At 39.5% G+C, this 17,063-nt stretch overlaps 1 protein-coding gene across 4 annotated transcripts in view; it reads left to right on the top strand.

Moving 5' to 3' along the window:
• The window catches only part of tnk2a (tyrosine kinase, non-receptor, 2a), a 57,154-nt gene extending 41,019 nt beyond the window's left edge, over nt 1-16,135 (top strand). Inside the window, exons 5-17 of one of the 4 annotated variants that reach the window (XM_088914479.1) lie at nt 1,855-2,061; nt 3,116-3,268; nt 3,795-4,072; nt 4,431-4,557; nt 4,875-5,021; nt 5,169-5,263; nt 6,750-6,944; nt 8,054-8,145; nt 8,749-8,793; nt 9,444-10,900; nt 11,149-11,244; nt 11,573-11,700; nt 11,873-16,135. In XM_088914479.1, the coding sequence (XP_088770605.1) occupies nt 1,855-2,061; nt 3,116-3,268; nt 3,795-4,072; nt 4,431-4,557; nt 4,875-5,021; nt 5,169-5,263; nt 6,750-6,944; nt 8,054-8,145; nt 8,749-8,793; nt 9,444-10,900; nt 11,149-11,244; nt 11,573-11,700; nt 11,873-11,879 (3,027 nt within the window). In that variant the 3' untranslated portion in view covers nt 11,880-16,135. Of the gene's footprint in view, nt 1-1,836; nt 2,062-3,115; nt 3,269-3,794; nt 4,073-4,430; nt 4,558-4,874; nt 5,022-5,168; nt 5,264-6,749; nt 6,945-8,053; nt 8,146-8,748; nt 8,794-9,443; nt 10,901-11,148; nt 11,245-11,572; nt 11,701-11,872 lie in introns of all 4 variants that reach the window. The other 3 variants (XM_088914478.1, XM_088914481.1, XM_088914480.1) reach the window with 3 other exon arrangements.
• The last annotated feature ends 928 nt before the right edge of the window (nt 16,136-17,063 follow it).

The raw sequence follows: 17,063 nt of genomic DNA, 5'->3' as shown, positions 1-17,063 counted from the left end.
ATCCTACAGTATACTGTATAATCTCAGTGTGCCAGGAAACTAACACTGATTTATTGCCTTTTGTTGCAATACAGCTTAATACAATTTAAAGCCACCTGATTTCAAATTCTCTTCTGTGTGTAAGGAATTAATATTCTTTGCTGCCTGTTCATGTTTTACTCTACGTTTAACTCTCCTTGAATTTGTGTAACAGGAGATGTTCGGTAGCGCTTTAGCTACCACTTACTGTATCTATTGCTTTAGTTAAAAAATGTACTGTATGAATTTAAAATATGAATAACGTTACAATATAGTAGTATTTTACCTTTAAGGAGTGCAGTCTTGTGATTCATGCCTGGTAATTATACTTATGGAGCAATAAAATTAGTTTCAATGTATTTAATTCTGAGAAGAAATTGAAAATGGTGATGTCTTCATTCGGTTTTCAAGGCTTCTTTTCTGAAATTGAAATGACTTGGGAAGGTCTGGAATCAGCAGGGTGCTGTAGTAGTCATGCTTGCTTCTTCGTAGTGTTAGTTGACAAGTGTGACAGACCACAGATAACAATAGGCACTTCTTGGTTGTTTTGTTTTCTAAGAAAGTAATGGAAGCAGACTTTCAAGCCGAGTTTGACTTTTTTTAAGCTGTCTTTGCTTTGTGGACCTGGGTGCTGTGTGTTCAGACCAGTGAGAGAAGGGACTTCCAAATGTGGCTTCCCTGTTTCTGGCACCAAGACAGCCTAACAGGAAGCAAGGGATTGATAGGCTTCTAAAATTACATGGGTTTGTTTCTGTTCCAAGCAGGGATCTGTGGCTCCGTAATCTGTGCCCTCTCCCACCACACTGCCCCCAGCCCGGCTGAAGCCCAGGGCAGAGAAGCACTTGCTTCATTGTTATCAGGGGAGTCGCTGCAGGTTCAAGGCTTTGTCTGCGCAAAGCTGCATTCTTAAATCTTAAAAAAAAAAAGAGAACTTAATCTATGACCTCAGGCACCCAGTCACTAGATCTGCAGAACACTTGACTTTAGCCGAAAGCATTGTGCAGATGTCTGGGAAAAACATGTTTGAAACTTCATGTTCGTCATCACAGAATAATGAACAGTCTGTACTTTGTGTTCTTAGGGTAGCAACCAAGTAACAAGTAGCTGTTGGTTTATTGTTTAGAATTTAAACTTTTGTCCCCCCTTTGCCAATGTTATTGTGAAGCACATGTCTGTGCTCTGTTCAAGATGGTTTGATACCGCAGAGCTGTAAGTGGTGTCGGGATAAAGTTGCAGGGATCTCCCCCTTTTCATTTGGCCTGCTTTATGATAAGTGGGTTGGCTGCTAAGTATAATGAATTGTTGTGCTTTAGTCTGCTTCCACTCAGCCAGCACCTCATCGCCTTCAACTGACAAGGCCTGGAGGGAGGGAGTGAGGGCTCCACTTAAGAAAATCTGCTGAGAAATAACTTGTTGGTTGCTCAGTGCAAGAATGTTCTTTCATCCTTCAATGACGTGTCTCGTGTTACAAAGTGGCTTTAAAATATTTTAATTACAGATAAGATATTCGGAGAAAACAAGAGATATGTTATTAGAACTCATTGACTAGACTAGATATTTTTTTTCTCAGAAGATCTAGCCTGTGTGAATTTGTACCTGCAGTATACAGTACATTTATATACTGTTACTTTCACATAATCATCATTAATGAATAAACGACATTAAAAAAATAAGGGGCGATTTCGTGCTCAAGTTTTAACCTTGACCAGTCTGTCTTTTAGTGACATGCCGGCTTCTTATAGCTGCTGCACCTGTACTGGGTCTGTTTTTTTGAAAGGCGGATTTTGGTGAGCTAGATGGAATCACTCTCAGCTGCAGCCTCTCTCTACTCCTCAGGTGTTCAGTGGGAAGAGGCCCGAGTCAGAATTCCAGCCCCAGCCGGCCACCACCTTCCGCAAAGTCTCCACGCCGCCCCCTCCCGAGGGCCAGCAGGCCCTCACCTGCCTCATCAGTGAGAAGGACCTGTCTCTCTTCGAGAAGCTGGGCGACGGCTCCTTCGGAGTGGTCAAGCGTGGGGAGTGGTCCGCTCCCACAGGGAAAGTGGTGAGTTTGGAAAACCAAATTTGGAACAGAAACGCTGTGTGGGAAGCTGTTTTGCTTTGGTTTTTTTAAAGTTTTTGTGACAACGGTCTAAATCTGGTTTCTGGTCTAAATCAGGTGTGGGCCTAACCCGAGGTCCAAGCCTGAGCCTCAGAGATGAGGATTATGTCAGGGAGCTGTGCTTTCACACCCCTAGGTGCTATTTTCTGCAGATGTAGATAAGGTTTATCCCCCTCTCTCTGCCACAGAATTCAATAGGGATACCCAGTCAGTCATGCTAGCAGTTACTTAGGCTGGTGTCTTGTCTATTAGAGTTTCACTGACCCCCTCCGACCTGATGTATCATGTACCGTATATAGATGACCAGGCTAGATTTACATTGCAGTACACTCATCTGTCTGCACTCTTCCTGTAACACATGTAATTCTCATTCCATGTGAGGCAGGGTAACAGACAGGAAGAAACTGTATTGCTTATGAGATATTATTTTGTCTTTCAACTTTTAAAATCCCTAGCTCTAGTACGGGTTATTTTTCTACCCTGCTTAAAATAGTAAGAATCTACTTGACTTTTTACAGCGCTGGGACATGCGATCCCCAGGTTTCTGCATTGTTTTCCTATGTCATGTTCAGGTTTCAGTGTCCACCCTTAAATTATATACTGAACAAATTCGGCCTTGGGCTGAATGTGTCTGTATGCCGATTATAGTAAGAAGCAGTATCACTGTGGGAGCATGAGGAATTCTGGCCCATCTGCTGAGTTCAAATCATTGAACTGAAATAAAGTCCCTGAAGTTTTACTTGGAAAAGAAACATATAGAATTGTAAACGCCTGGGGACGAATATATGACAATATGCCAATGGATCTACAGGGGAATAAGCTAGACTTGAAATGAACTGGAAACTTCGCAAGTGGTGTGCACAGTTATTTTTTTAGCGTTTTTTTGCGCATTTAGCTCTGTTTTTCTGGCAGGAACTTCTTGTTACACTCCAGTTCTGTTTCTTTTAGTGGGTTCTTTGCTTTGCTAGACTGTTCACAGCTTACGCTCTATTAATAGATCCACGTTGCTGTGAAATGCTTGAAAACCGATGTCCTCAATCAGCCTGACGCACTGGATGACTTCATCCGGGAGGTGAACGCCATGCACTCCCTCGACCATCAGAACCTGATACGACTGTATGGGGTTGTGCTCACACACCCTATGAAAATGGTAAGCTAAGAGCCGTTCTTAAAAGCATCATGGCACCTAGATCAAAATCTAGATCAAACCTGTGAGGTAACACTGAACAATTATCAGTGTCTTTGCCTTAGAAGAAAGGTACAGCAGCGTAAGCTGCATCATTCTTAGTAATGCTCTTTTCACTAAATCGTTTCAGTTTTCCGGGCCTCTACAGCTTCATGTTTCTTCAGAAGCATTATTTTTGCCATTTTACCTTTTATTTTTGTGTTTGGTGGTTGAGTTTATTTTTTAAACTAAAATTACACTAAGAAACTGATACATTTGCCGCAACAAAGTAGTAGAGTATGTTAAACTTATTGAACTGTATAATTTTAGAATCGTTTAAATTACTTTTAAAAAACATGATGCAGTTGTAGCTATTGTGGACCTTCTCTTTATGGAAAATATTGCTCTCTTCTCTTGAATTTTATATAACCTATGCAGAAATTGACATTAAATATTTTTAATTATATCTGAACCTATTTTCTGCTGTGATCCTTTTTTTCCCAACAATTAGGTAACGGAATTAGCCCCTTTAGGCTCCATGTTGGACCGTCTGAGAAAAAACCAAGGGCATTTCTTGATATCAACACTGTGCCAGTACGCAATCCAGATTTCCAATGGCATGGCCTACCTGGAGTCAAAAAGATTCATCCATCGAGATTTAGCTGCCCGAAATATCCTGCTTGCGGCCAATGACCTGGTAAAGATCGGTGACTTTGGACTCATGAGGGCACTGCCAAAGAACGACGATCACTATGTCATGCAGGAACACCGCAAGGTCCCCTTTGCATGGTAAGACCCTGCTTCTGCACCTCTGGAATAATACAAGAGCACAGCACTGGAAGGTTATCAGAATAGGCAGGGCAATCTGTGAGTCCACTCATATTGCTGGTCCTTGTAACAAAACCTTGGGCTTTTTCAAGATGATCCTTGAAAGCTGTTTGTTTGAATTAAGGCAGTAAATGTGAACTGTGGCACCATCACGGTGCCTGTTTTTTTGTCCTGTATGTTTCATGCCTTTGTTAACTATGCTCAGGGTACTTGGTAAATGCCATATGTTTTGCATTTCAATCAATGAGAGACTGCTTTGTACCAGTGTGCACGCTCATTGTCACATTTGATAAACAGATTTGTTTGGTTTGCGCGACAGGTGTGCCCCTGAAAGCCTGAAGACGCGCACGTTTTCTCATGCAAGTGACACCTGGATGTTTGGTGTGACCCTGTGGGAGATGTTTACATACGGACAGGAGCCCTGGCTCGGGCTCAATGGCAGTCAGGTATCAAAAACAGCAGAGAGCAGGCCGTTGGTCATCAACATCCAAATCTGTCCCTCAAGGTCCTGCGATCTTGTAGGTGTTGAAAATCCTCAGGAAGGATTGAGAAGGATGATTAGTTTCACGTGGTTTGGCTCAGGATTCATTCCCTGACTAAATTCACTGGAATTTGCATCATGGACTATAGAAATAAAATAATGTAAATTATGGTGACGGATCAAAAAAATATGAATAGTTTTTTTTTTTGTTCTGCTTTACAGATGTGCAGATAGGATTCAATGGACAAACAACAATCTTTTAAAATGGGCAATGTTTTGCAGATTCTCCATAAGATTGACAAAGAGGGAGAGAGGCTGTCTAAGCCAGAGGACTGTCCACAGGATATCTACAATGTGATGCTGCAGTGCTGGGCCCAGAAGCCAGATGACAGACCCACCTTTGTCGCTCTGCGGGAGTTCCTGGTGGAGGTGAGTTGAAGACATTGGTGTACAAATCTGTACGCGTACACTGTATGCATTGTGTTTCAGTCTTACAACAGCTCTGCTGCTGGTGCTTTATTTTTAAGATCTACAAAATTAGAAGTGGTTGTTATTCTGGTTTGTTTGTGTTGCCAGACTATGCCAACAGACATGCGGGCACTGCAGGATTTTGAGGAACCAGACAAGCTCGAGATTCAGATCGATGATGTCATCACCATCATTGAAGGCAGGTAGGTGTTCAAAGCAGAGCTGTTTCGCCTGAACTTCCTCTATGGAGGTTGCATTCAACCGGACAATTACATGCAAATTGCTAGGGAAACATTTACATAGTGTGAGTGGTGTCATATGCAAAAAAGAGGGATTGAATCTTATGAGTCTGTGAGCTTGCAGTTTCCATTTACATTTTTTTCTAAAACTGTCGGGCCAGATCTTTGTCATAAAAGTCTCCAAGTTAATTCTTACATTAAAGTGTGGATTTGAAAGGGGCATAAAGTCTTCTGTTAGTGCTGCATGCTTTAAAGGTCAAAAGACACCAGTATAATTGTCGCTCTAATATAAATATAACAAGTTGCATTTAATACATTAAAATGTAAAGGCAATACATTGATTTCAAGTGGAAAAGTAATTTATTTATTAACCTGAATTTAATTTATGTTTCCTTGAGTTCAAATGTTAAGGAGTTTTAAAATACCATTTAAATGTCATGGCCTGGTTACTTTAATTTTCTTGGCTTTGAATGTGCTACATGTCCAGACCACAAGGGCAACAGCACTGCAGTCAAATTGAACAGCTGCTCGACTTAGAAAAATCCTCATGTTAAGCAAGCTGTTAAGCCACTGGAACAGTGAGAGCATAAGTCAAACTACAAAGCATTAACATTTGGTATAATTCTGAGTTTGACTGAAAAAGGTGTACTGGTGAACGCTAGCTTATAAAGCAAGCTCTGGTTTGCATCTCACCATTTGGTGTCTGTAATTTACTCTTTCAAGGTGAATGTACTGTTGGATATTAAATGGAAAAAAATAGGAAGCAATGTTCTAATGGGAAGACTAGTGGTATCTGATCTTTGGCTGAAGAAGTCACTTTATAAAAACTTGTTAACAGAAATTGCTGTGATTTCTCCTATCAGGTCTGAGGCTTTCTATACTGGTTATTGGTTACTCTGTCATAGTAGCAATAATGAATCAAAAATGTCTAATCTCCACTCAGAATTGAAAGTCTGTACATTTTTTATAAGGTCCTTTGTTTGGTCATTGTCTAGCTACTATTTTGAGAATATGATATTAACCTTGCATTTGTGCTTTATTATTTTTCCTACCTTTTAATAAGTATAATATCATTTGGAATATTCTTATTGGAGTATTAACCCTTAGGCTACAGCTTGTAGTAGTATTAGAGCTTCAGACGTGGGCCTAGAAGGTTATGGATTCAAGCCAGTTTTGTGCACTGACAAGGTACAGTACAAGGTACTTAACTTGGCAAGGTCTGATTTTTTCAGTAAAATGCTGGGCTGTACAAATGGATACTTTCCCCAGTCATCATTACAGTATAGACAAAAGTACAAAATGTTCACAGACAAGTTAAATAAAAGCTTATCATCATTAATATTAATGTTTACCAATAAGGCGATAATGCTTGTGAAACAAACACCAAATCTTTATTATTGGTGGAGTAGTGCCTTTAGGTATTTTTTATTATTTTTTGTTTGGAATCTAGGGCTGAAAACTACTGGTGGAGGGGCCAGAACAAACGGACTCTGAACGTCAGCCAGTTTCCCAGAAACACTGTCACCTCAGTGGCTGGACTGTCAGCGCAGGATATCAGCCGTCCACTTAAACACAGCTTCATTCACACAGGGCATGGCGACACCAACCCTCACCGCAGCTGGGGTTTCCCTGATAAGATCGATGAGTAAGTGCCTCACTTCTGCAGAGATGCGCATTCAGCTCTTTCATATACTAGGCTGTAGTAAATGATGACAATCACCATATGAGAATGGTATCAGTTATTTCTTAGCAGTTGTAAAACAATTTTTTACTTCAAAATGTTCCCACTCTTCCCTTGATCTGCCACTTTCCAGGATTTGTTTTTTGAGGTCTGGCGTCACATCAATTTGAATTGCTTTTGGCAGTTATTTCTGTGGCTGTTTGCCTCAAGAAATAGATGAACAGCTGCTGTCCTGAGATTCCAACATCTTGTAGGCCAAGTCACTTAAGGAAATCTTAAAATCTTCCTTTTTTCTGTATACCACTAGAGGGTAGCAAAGTATTTTTCTGATTCATTTACACATCTCAGAATTTCTCTCTTTTGTGTTTTAAAAGGCTATTTAAACACTTAACTCTTAGAGTAATGTTTTATGCATTGTAACGCAATATGCAATTATTATTGGAACATATTTGAAACATATTATGCAATTCTTGGTGCTTATACAGTTCTTAGTATTGCAACATAATGTTACAAACAAGAGGATGCCACTTAACCCATTATTCTTGTTTGGTTGCTAGTAGCTTATCCACCTAAGGATCTCATCCAGCCCTTTTCAGAAGATTTCTGGGAAACTCCACCACCATTTGTGTGAAAAAGTGTCTCCCTTCCTCTGTCCTAAAAACACTTCCTCATAACCTCCAGTTGTGCCCTTGTTTTCTTGCTTATGTGCGAAAAGTAAGGTAATCTAGTGGGTTGACTGTCGGCACTTCTCACGGTTTTGAATGCGTGTATCAAAACGCCTTGCAATCTTCACTGCTCAGGACTAAAGACAGTCAGTCTTAATTATCGGCTGTTTTAGACTCCTTAAATTTACTGACATAAGTAGGCAGTGCCATTGATGACCAGCATTGCACGTAGCATGTGTGGAAACACCATCCCAAACCAGAAAACCCATCGGGATGGGTAACCTGCTCTTCCTGCAGTCACCCATTGTTCCCTTCTGAAAGGAATGGAATTGTTCTTCATATAGTGGCTGGAGATTTCAGCCTCGGAGTTCAGGAAGATGTTAGTCTTGTTCATTGTTGTTCTTGCAGTCTGTATCTGGGCAATCCCATGGATCCTCCAGACGTGCTGGGAATGGATTTTAACACCGCCAGACCAACTCAGCTACCAGGACGGGCAAAAAGTGAGAAAGCCTGTTGTAATGTGGAACATTTCGCCTTCTGTGCTGGTTGTGCTTGATTTCTCTTTTGGACCCCATAAAGGCATAATACCTCTTAATTAGCTTGGTTACCATGAATTGTAAAGAACAGCTGCATACAGTTTTTCTCTTTAAGATTTAATTGATGTTGAATGTCGAATGAGTTTATCTTGTTTATTATTTTGTGTTATTGGAATAGTGGCAATAGTATTCTTTTCGATTCAGGGATAAATTCAAGGGTACAGTTGTTTATTTGGTAGTTGGTAGTCAGGTATGGAACTATACTGTTATCACAACCTGTAAATGTTTAACCTAATACTAATGATAATACTAATACTAATGATTATATAGTGCATTTTCTGATGAATTGATCAAGTATTCCTTTAGTGTCCTGTTGCCACTCGAATCCTACCTGCACTTGAGCTTCTAGGTGCTACTTAATAAACTAGTTATTTCCATCTCTTCTCCACGTCCTTCATTGTGCTGGCTCAATAATAACATGGCAGTCTCTTTTCACTCTTCTTCTTTCTCTCTCCCTCTGTTCTGTTTCACCTATTCCTTATCTTTACGCCCTGTGGCATTTTCCAGAGGAGCCCCCACCTCGCCCCCCCCAGCCAGTGATTCTTGTCAAGAGTAAGTGTGGGCGCTCAGTCTGGTGCAAACACTGTTCCTGCCCTCTCTGTTCTATACTAGCTCCACTCTTCAAAGGTACACTGTGCACCTTCTCTACCTATTGGCCTGGACTGGAGTGAATGTTGTGCTTGGTCTGCAGCAGTTTGCAGCCTTAAATTTGCACTAGACACTGCACTGGATTCACAGACTTATTCTGCATTTAGAACTGCCATTAACGGGGGTGAAAACTAAATGATTCTACTAATTGTAATTTGTTATTGTGCTTCTGTCGCATGGTGAATTAACATTCTATGAACTAATGACCTTTTGCGACATCGTTTCATATGAACGTGCCGAAAGATTTAAGTGTGTGGTGTTATTTTTTTTCCAGATAGATTATACATACTGTTTAAAGAACTCTGAGCTCTGTGTCATCTGTTGTTCTACACATTATGCATGCAGTGATGATGCGTTTAATCAAGTGTAAAAAAACAACTAGATGTAACGGGGTAATAAAAAATAACTTAAAAGGGTCACTGGTGTGACTGGTACACATTACAACAGTCTGCTGTCTTGAAGCTTGGCTATAAGCTCAAGTATTTTCAGGAAAGACTGTTGTGATGTAGTAAAATCATCACAGTGAGCAAATGTTTTTTTTCTTTTGGGTTTAGAGCCTTGTTATGACCCTGTGACAGAAGAGGACGATTTGACAGCCTCGGGCATCAAGAAACTGTACCTGAAAAAGCCAGGACCAGTCAAGGGGCTGAAACTGGTGAAGCCTGCCGCTTGGGTCTCAGCAACGAAGACAGGAGACCGGCAGAGCTGCGGAGCTAGGTCAGCGGGTGCTAACGAGGTATCCTTGATTGACTTTGAGGAGGAAGTGCCCCCTTCCACTCCATCTCCTGTTGTGGAGAAACAGATCCCCGTGCTAGCGAAGTTAGTCTTAGAGGCTGACTCCATATTGGACAAAACGCCTCCTCAAAGTCCGACTCGTATCCTTCCTCGCCCCCTGCATCCTACTCCCGTAGTAGACTGGGATTCCAAGCCCCTGCCGGCCCCTCCTGCCTATGATGATGTTGCTCAGGACGAGGAAGACATTGAGGTGTCCTCGATTAACAGCTCTGAGCCCAGTCTGCTGGATGACCCGTCCAAATATAGGTTGGCCAGGGCCCAAAAAGTCAAAGAGAGCGGAGAGCTCAGCGTGAGCTTTGTACAAGAGGGTGACACAGTGGACAAGCCCAAAGTGGAGGACAATCTGTTTCTGCCCTGCAGGCAGAACCCACAGAATAACTTCTCCCAGTCAGCAGAGATCTTCGAGGAGCTTCAGCAGGAGTGCATGAAGAGGCTTAACGTTCCTGTGGTTACCTCTCTGCCTTCTTCCCCAAGCCCGAACAGCTTGGATGTGCACAAGCACATTGTTCTGTCCTTCTCTGAGGACAAGCCCCAGATACCCCCCAGGATACCCATTCCCCCAAGACCTATGAAACGGAACGATTACGGGAGGTGGTCTGGGGATCTTTCCCCGTCCTCGGGGGGCGAGGAGGACAAGGACAAACCCCCGCAGATTCCCCCTCGGGACCCCTTATCCCAGCCTAACTCCCGAACTCCCAGTCCCATGAGCCTCCACGTGGGTTCACCTCAGCAAAGGACCAGCCTCTGTTCAGCAGCGTCATTCGGCTCCTACCTTTCCACATCCCCTAGCAAACTAATGCCCACAACCCAGAGCTTTGCGTCAGACCCCAAGTATGCAACACCCAAAGTTATTCAAGCACAGGGCAAGGACTGTGCCAAGGGGCCTTGCATTTTGCCCATTGTAAAAGATGGCAAGAAAGTGAGCAGCACTCACTACTACCTCCTCCCCGAGAGACCGCCCTACCTAGACAAGTACGAGAAGTTTTTCAAAGAGGCAGAGAGCCCTGAGGACAGCTCCTCCAGGAGGACAGTCACTACGGCAACAGTGAGGCCCATGATGCAACAGTCAGACCTTCGAGCTAATTTCTCCTCGAACAACAGCAACACACATGGAGTCAAAACCACAGCGAAAACGCCCTACAGCCTTCAGAGAGTGAACTGTGATGGACAGGCTGGAAAATCAGAGAGTGCCAGGTCAATGGATAAAGTCAAATTAGTAAGTAACCTTGCCTTCTATAATACAGTACTTTCCGTGTACAATACCATCCATTACACCTGTTTGTTGTAACACTGATGAAAACAAGTTATAGATGAGATTCACTATATCTTGTATTTAAGTCCTTCATCCTGGAACTTAAAATGTGTTTTGTATTTAACATTCACGATGAAGGTCATTAAACATTGCTGAAGGCACAATACTGTACATAGAGGTTCTGAAGTTTTTTTTAAATGTCTCGTGTGAAGGTGCAGGATGCTGTCCATGGAGTGACAATAGAAGAGTGCCAGGCTGCCCTGCATAATCATGGCTGGAATGTTCAGAAGGCAGTGCACTATCTCAAGGTAGCCTTTAACACTGCATTTTTAACATTTCTGTAGCAGGGACTACTGAGAAGTAGAAAGACTACAAAAGATTATTGAGACTATTTAAAATACCATAAAACAAAGCTATATATATTTGTTTCATAAAAATATATAAAGACTTGTTACTTACGGTGGTGTTAGTATCCCAGTTAATAACTTGTTGTGTATCACAATTTAAGTCATATTTGGTTTGATATTAAAAATAGCAGACTGTTGTTTCAGGAGTGAAGGCCTTTTTTGTTTTCCTAGTTACCACCTTTTCAAAAACAGTATATTTCAAATCGTTTGTTCCCCCCCCCCCCGTTAGGTTGAGCAGCTGTTCTGCCTGGGGCTAAAAACAAGGGCAGAATGTCTTAAAATGTTAGAGACGTATGACTGGAATCTGGAACTGGCCAGCTCCCAGCTGCTTGACTCCTATGGCACTGTCAGGCAAAGGTAGGACCTTTTAAGTATTGGTCTGAACTGGGTAATGATCAGCACATTAACACAAATCTCTGAAATAAACACGATTTACAGTCTTAGAAAACGCAGAACTTTGAGCGCCTATTTCAGTTAACTGAAAAGGCATACATCTCCAAGGACAATAAAATGTTTCCTTTATTTGTAGGCGATGATGCCTCACATGTTCCAGTTTTATTTGCACCACTGATTTCAGCCCCACCTCTGCTGGTGTGCACAGCACAGAAACTGCTGCTTTGTGTGGAATGGAATCTTAACCTGAACAGAACTCCAATTTGATGGATACCTTCCCTTCCATTGACACTATTGATCCCAGCTGCATTTTCAGCCCAAAGGTCAAATTTCCACCAGTTCAGTATTTCTTCAAAAAGAATGATCAACTGGGGGTGTGTGCAGTTGTTTGCTTCATCGGTGTCCTTTTGTCTGGTTAGCTCGCTAATGTTTTACAAAGGGGTCTGTGTAATTTTTTCTCTTTACGTATTATTGTGATGTTTCAGTTTGTCTTCTTTTTTTTCATGTTTGTTTTGTGTTTTATTTAATGGCTTTAACCGATATTATTGCAGAGATATATATGAAAGCCAATGAGATCTGTATTTTTTTTTCCAAAACTGTTCTGTCAAGTACTTTTTGAAATATTTTAATGCTTCTGACTGTATTAAAGGGGGGATGGCAGTCAAGCTGTCTGTTCTTGGTTTTTCCACATCACGTTCATAAGCAGATTCTGTGTTTAGCAGTTAAGCCCATCTCTGACACTGAGCCCTATCATAACATGTTGTGTTCCCACGAGCACTACCAGTTATGTTTGCTACTATGTGCTATTATAAATAGTAAATTATCAGTATGCTCTGCATTTTAAAGAAATTCAGCACAAATTATATTGGTTGGGAAGTCAACTTCAGAACTTCAGAAGAAGTTAGTTACATCATAATCTTGGAATTAAATCCTTAAAACTGACCCATTTTAAAGAAGTGCATGCCAAAAAAGGAATTGTTCCTAAAGGAATGAAACAAATGCTTTTATGTAGTTATAGACTTGCTCACAGTCTGTAAGTCACATTACTAAAAAAAACATTAACATTTTGTGTTAAATGTCAGAATTTAGATTGTGACTAACAAAATACTAAAGGATAGTTTTTGCACTAATTTAGGCCTTCAGCAAAGACATCTGTAGTATACTATGAGACGTTCAGTAATTAAATACATGTGTTTGAGTCTCATGTGCTGTGTATACAATGTTACACTGTAGAATGCATGCCAAAAAGGACATCTTCCTCACTTTTAAAGAATGCTGCAGTTGTTTGTTGTGAATTAGAATCAATGTAACCACCTCTTTATTTAGAAAGCTCCAAGTAGCTTGTTCAGGAATTTGTCAAATAAGGCAAACCTATTGTTTTTATCAGTGTTTATCTGTTCAGAGAGCATTGAACCTCTCTTGTAAGATTTGACTTGGTAACGTTTATAGGACCATCCTTATGAATAGTGGTGCTTAATGTTTACTGTGCAGGTTACCTCTTTATTAGGAAGTTGTCTATGTTTTAATTGCTGTTCCAATTATCTGAGATTTATTTTTAATACATAAACTGTATGTGTATATATAGTCTACCTAATATTGATGGCAGCACTCTTACTGTAAGCGTCTTGACAACAATAGAATTCCCAAAATGTTTGTTACGGTGTCTGTGAAACATTCTGATAATACAGCTAGTGTTCTGACTTTTAGGTGTTTATTTTGCAAAGACATTCCTCTTTCAAAATGCAAATACCAGTGAAAGTGTCTTCACTAGATAGATCCCTATATAGCCTAATGTATTCCTTTTCCTCTGAGTATAAGATGATTTATCATTATTAACCCTGATTATTTTAAATATTGTAGTTGTGATTCTGTTGCATTATGAACTGCGTTCATCTCTGTTCTTTATTGAGGCAACTGAACTTTCCATTCAGTGAAAAGCAGCTCACCTTATTAAATTTTTAGCAGATTCTTAGTGTTTTTAATAGGGAAATACGATTAGCAAAAGGCTTAAAGGAACGTCATATGTCAGAAAATAAACACCAAAAATGACCACCACAGACCTTAGCTCGTCTTACCATTGCTTACATTGCTAAGCTTATAACAGATTTAAAAGACTGATACAAAATCATGTTCAACGGCAGGTGATATATTTGGGTTTGTGGTGACCTTTGTATGTTCAAACCAGCTTGTATAGTCTCACGGTGTATGTGTAAAATGTTTAGAATGGTTGTACAACTGAAATTTCACTTCGTGAGTGTTGGAAATTTGCATAAGAGATAATGCTGCAGATCTGGAAAATATGTATTTTTATTAAAAATAACTATTTTTTATCTTTTTTATGCATGTCTATGGTGTTTTCCTCCATTTGCTTGGATTGCAACTTTATGAATACGTTTAACTGTGTTGAAACGTTAATGCTAACTCAGGTTGTGTTGGATCCATGCAAGCTTCCTGTTCCTGTTCTTGACAAGTGACTTTGCATTCCAGACAGTGGTGTTCCTTTCAAAAAGATGTCTTGCACAACAAAGAGAAGCAAAGATGTGTTTTAGCCATTCTAGATTTTCTTTTTCAATAATTGTGTTATAGCCTTCCTGTTGAAAAAAACATTTTGAAGATTGGTCCATAATATAAGACTCTATTGTAGATACTTTGGAACATTGTCATTGTATGTTTTGGCAGTGTGATTGAATTATTTAAAAAATATATATAATTTCATAAGTTACATTGATTTACAAATTTCCAAACATTTAACTGAACTGTACTGATTTGCTGGTCTGGAAGGTTTGTTATGATAATGGTTTCTATTTGCCAGACAGATTGTAATAGAACATAAGCTTTGACATATCTCTTGTGTCCACCTGCTCATACATTTCAGTTCTTACCCTCCAAAGATAAGGTGTTGAGGCACAGACAGTTCCATTCATTGTGCATAAATTAGCCAGTACATCATTCTTCCAAAAGCTGACAGATTTAGTAACTGGCATGCATATTTTTTCGGCATCCACACTGTATGGCATTATTATGCTGCTTTTATTCTCATGAGGCATGATAGAAAATACAAAAGAGCCTGATCCTTATCAACTTTTGTTCAAAGAATCCTTTTAAAACAATCAGTTTAAATGCAATTTTATAGTTATGAGAACTATGAAGTTCTACGGCAACAGAGGTTTCTGCAGCAGTTTTTGGTTTTCTTGGATGAAAATGGATTTTCTCACTAAAGGTCATATTTACAGTAGTAAGTATATATTTTTAACATTTTGGTCATTCTCATTTTAGCTTAGAGTTGCTAGATTTCATATTTATTCCTACCTAAAAGTACTATACTTTGAATGCCTCTGTATGTCAACCAGATTAACAAACATTAACAGGGGCATTGGTTTCAGGTATCATCTTTTCACTCCACACTGAGAAAGTGTGCTCCTTTTCCAGTTGATTATTTTCCAATGTTGCTTCATTGACATGTACAGTAGCAACTGATTGCAAGGTTTCTTTTTCACAAAAACCTTTAAACTATTTCCATTATGTTTTTGCATTTAGCTTATTCCTAAGGAGTGTCTTTAGACTGCTTCTACGGAAGTAGTGAATCATACAGTATTTACAGTGCAAGGAAGTGAATCTAATTTCTCTAAGGAACACACAACAAAAAGAATTCTGTTGACCGATACCCAGTGATTTAATTTAGAAAAAACAGATTTTAAGAGTGCTAACAGTTTTCATCATTGGTAAAAAAAGAAAGAAGTAAACATCAACAGCCGTCTGTCTGAACTATAGACTAGAGAATTACCTTGATACACACTAGTTTAGAATCATTATGTTGAGAAATTACGACTGATTTGTGTCCACCGAGATTTCTTGTAAAAGTTGTACATCACATTTGTTTCAATTAAAAAACATTCTATCAATAAAACTACAACAGTCTACCGTATTATGTAATTTTAGATTGTTAAAAGGAATATTCATTGCAGCACTGAATTAATTACTTACATGTCTGGATTTGATATCTTTCTATAACTGATTATCTGCAATCCATTGTAGGACATAGGCAAGGTTAGTGCCATTATCCACAGTACAAAGAAAGGTTTGCTCTGTTCAAGAGGAAAAAAATAAAGCTGGTTATTTCACTGCAGCCTGTCTTCATAATGTGTATTCTACAGTATATATAACTAATGTTATAGCAAAAGCATGTTAATAAATAACCTTGATTTGCACACTGTATTTTTGGAAGGCAAAGTACAGTAAATGTTAAACCTACATGCCTGTGTAATAAATGATGTCTTGAAAATGTCTGGAAGCTCAAATCATCTTGTTAAATGTGTATATGGTTTTATGTACAGAATATATTTTATAAATGTATTGTTTGTATAGGTTCTGACTGTAAATTCATTAAAATATTATATAGTTCCTATGTTTTCATTGTGTGGTGATTTGATTATTGAACTCTCTAGTTTTCATGTCAGGTGGATTAATTCCTTGCAGATATACAGTATTTCATTTTGATTTGACATCTTCATTAGAAGACCCTCTGCAGAGTCTGTCTACGGTGAATGCAGAGACGATAAACTGAAAAGTTCTAAGGATTAGTTGCTTGTATTTGCTGGTGATGTTCTTAGGACAGCAGCTAGTAGTGTTGTCTCACAGCTCATGGGTCCTGGGTTTCATTCCAGATTGGGATGATTTCCTAATCTGTGTGGGATTTTCATGCTCTCTCTGTTTTTTTTTTTACTTTAAAGTTTCTCAAACTACCTTCAGTACACCTCATAAAGGCATGGAGAGAGGCTGAGTAGCTATATTCCTTTAAAGCAATGGAGAAGGGTCCCTTCCTGATTCAGTCCTCTTTTTTTACCAGAGTAAAAACATTACTCATACTGTTCTTTTTTTTTTTAAACTGTCATGATGTACAGTGTTTGTAACTTACTGTAGATATTTTTTCTCTATAACAAGCTGATCAGGGATATTTATTCCTACAGGGCTCAGGTAAAAAAAATCAAATAAAATTATAATAAAGCATAAAAGCTGGAAGGCAAAAATGCACCTTAATTAAATATAATGTAAGATTATGTCAGGAAAGATCTTCCCCTGTGTCCTGTTACAGTATGCTTGTCATCTAGACAGAATTTCAATTGAGGTTAATATTGTCTATATTCTTTCAAATTTAATATTTGAACAATTGAACAAAAAATGAACGTGTGGTCATAGTCAAGTGGCTCCTGGGCTAGTAATGTGCCAACAGGTTACTATTTACATTACCATTCTGTGACAGTAGATGGCACTGTAATCTGGGGCTGGCGAAGGAGCACAAAGTAACTGAAGAAACCTAGCTCTTTAAC

Source organism: Atractosteus spatula, chromosome 4, assembly GCF_055471065.1.
Source record: "Atractosteus spatula isolate fAtrSpa1 chromosome 4, fAtrSpa1.hap1, whole genome shotgun sequence".
NCBI lineage: Eukaryota > Metazoa > Chordata > Actinopteri > Semionotiformes > Lepisosteidae > Atractosteus > Atractosteus spatula.
This window is presented reverse-complemented; position numbering and strand designations above follow the sequence as displayed.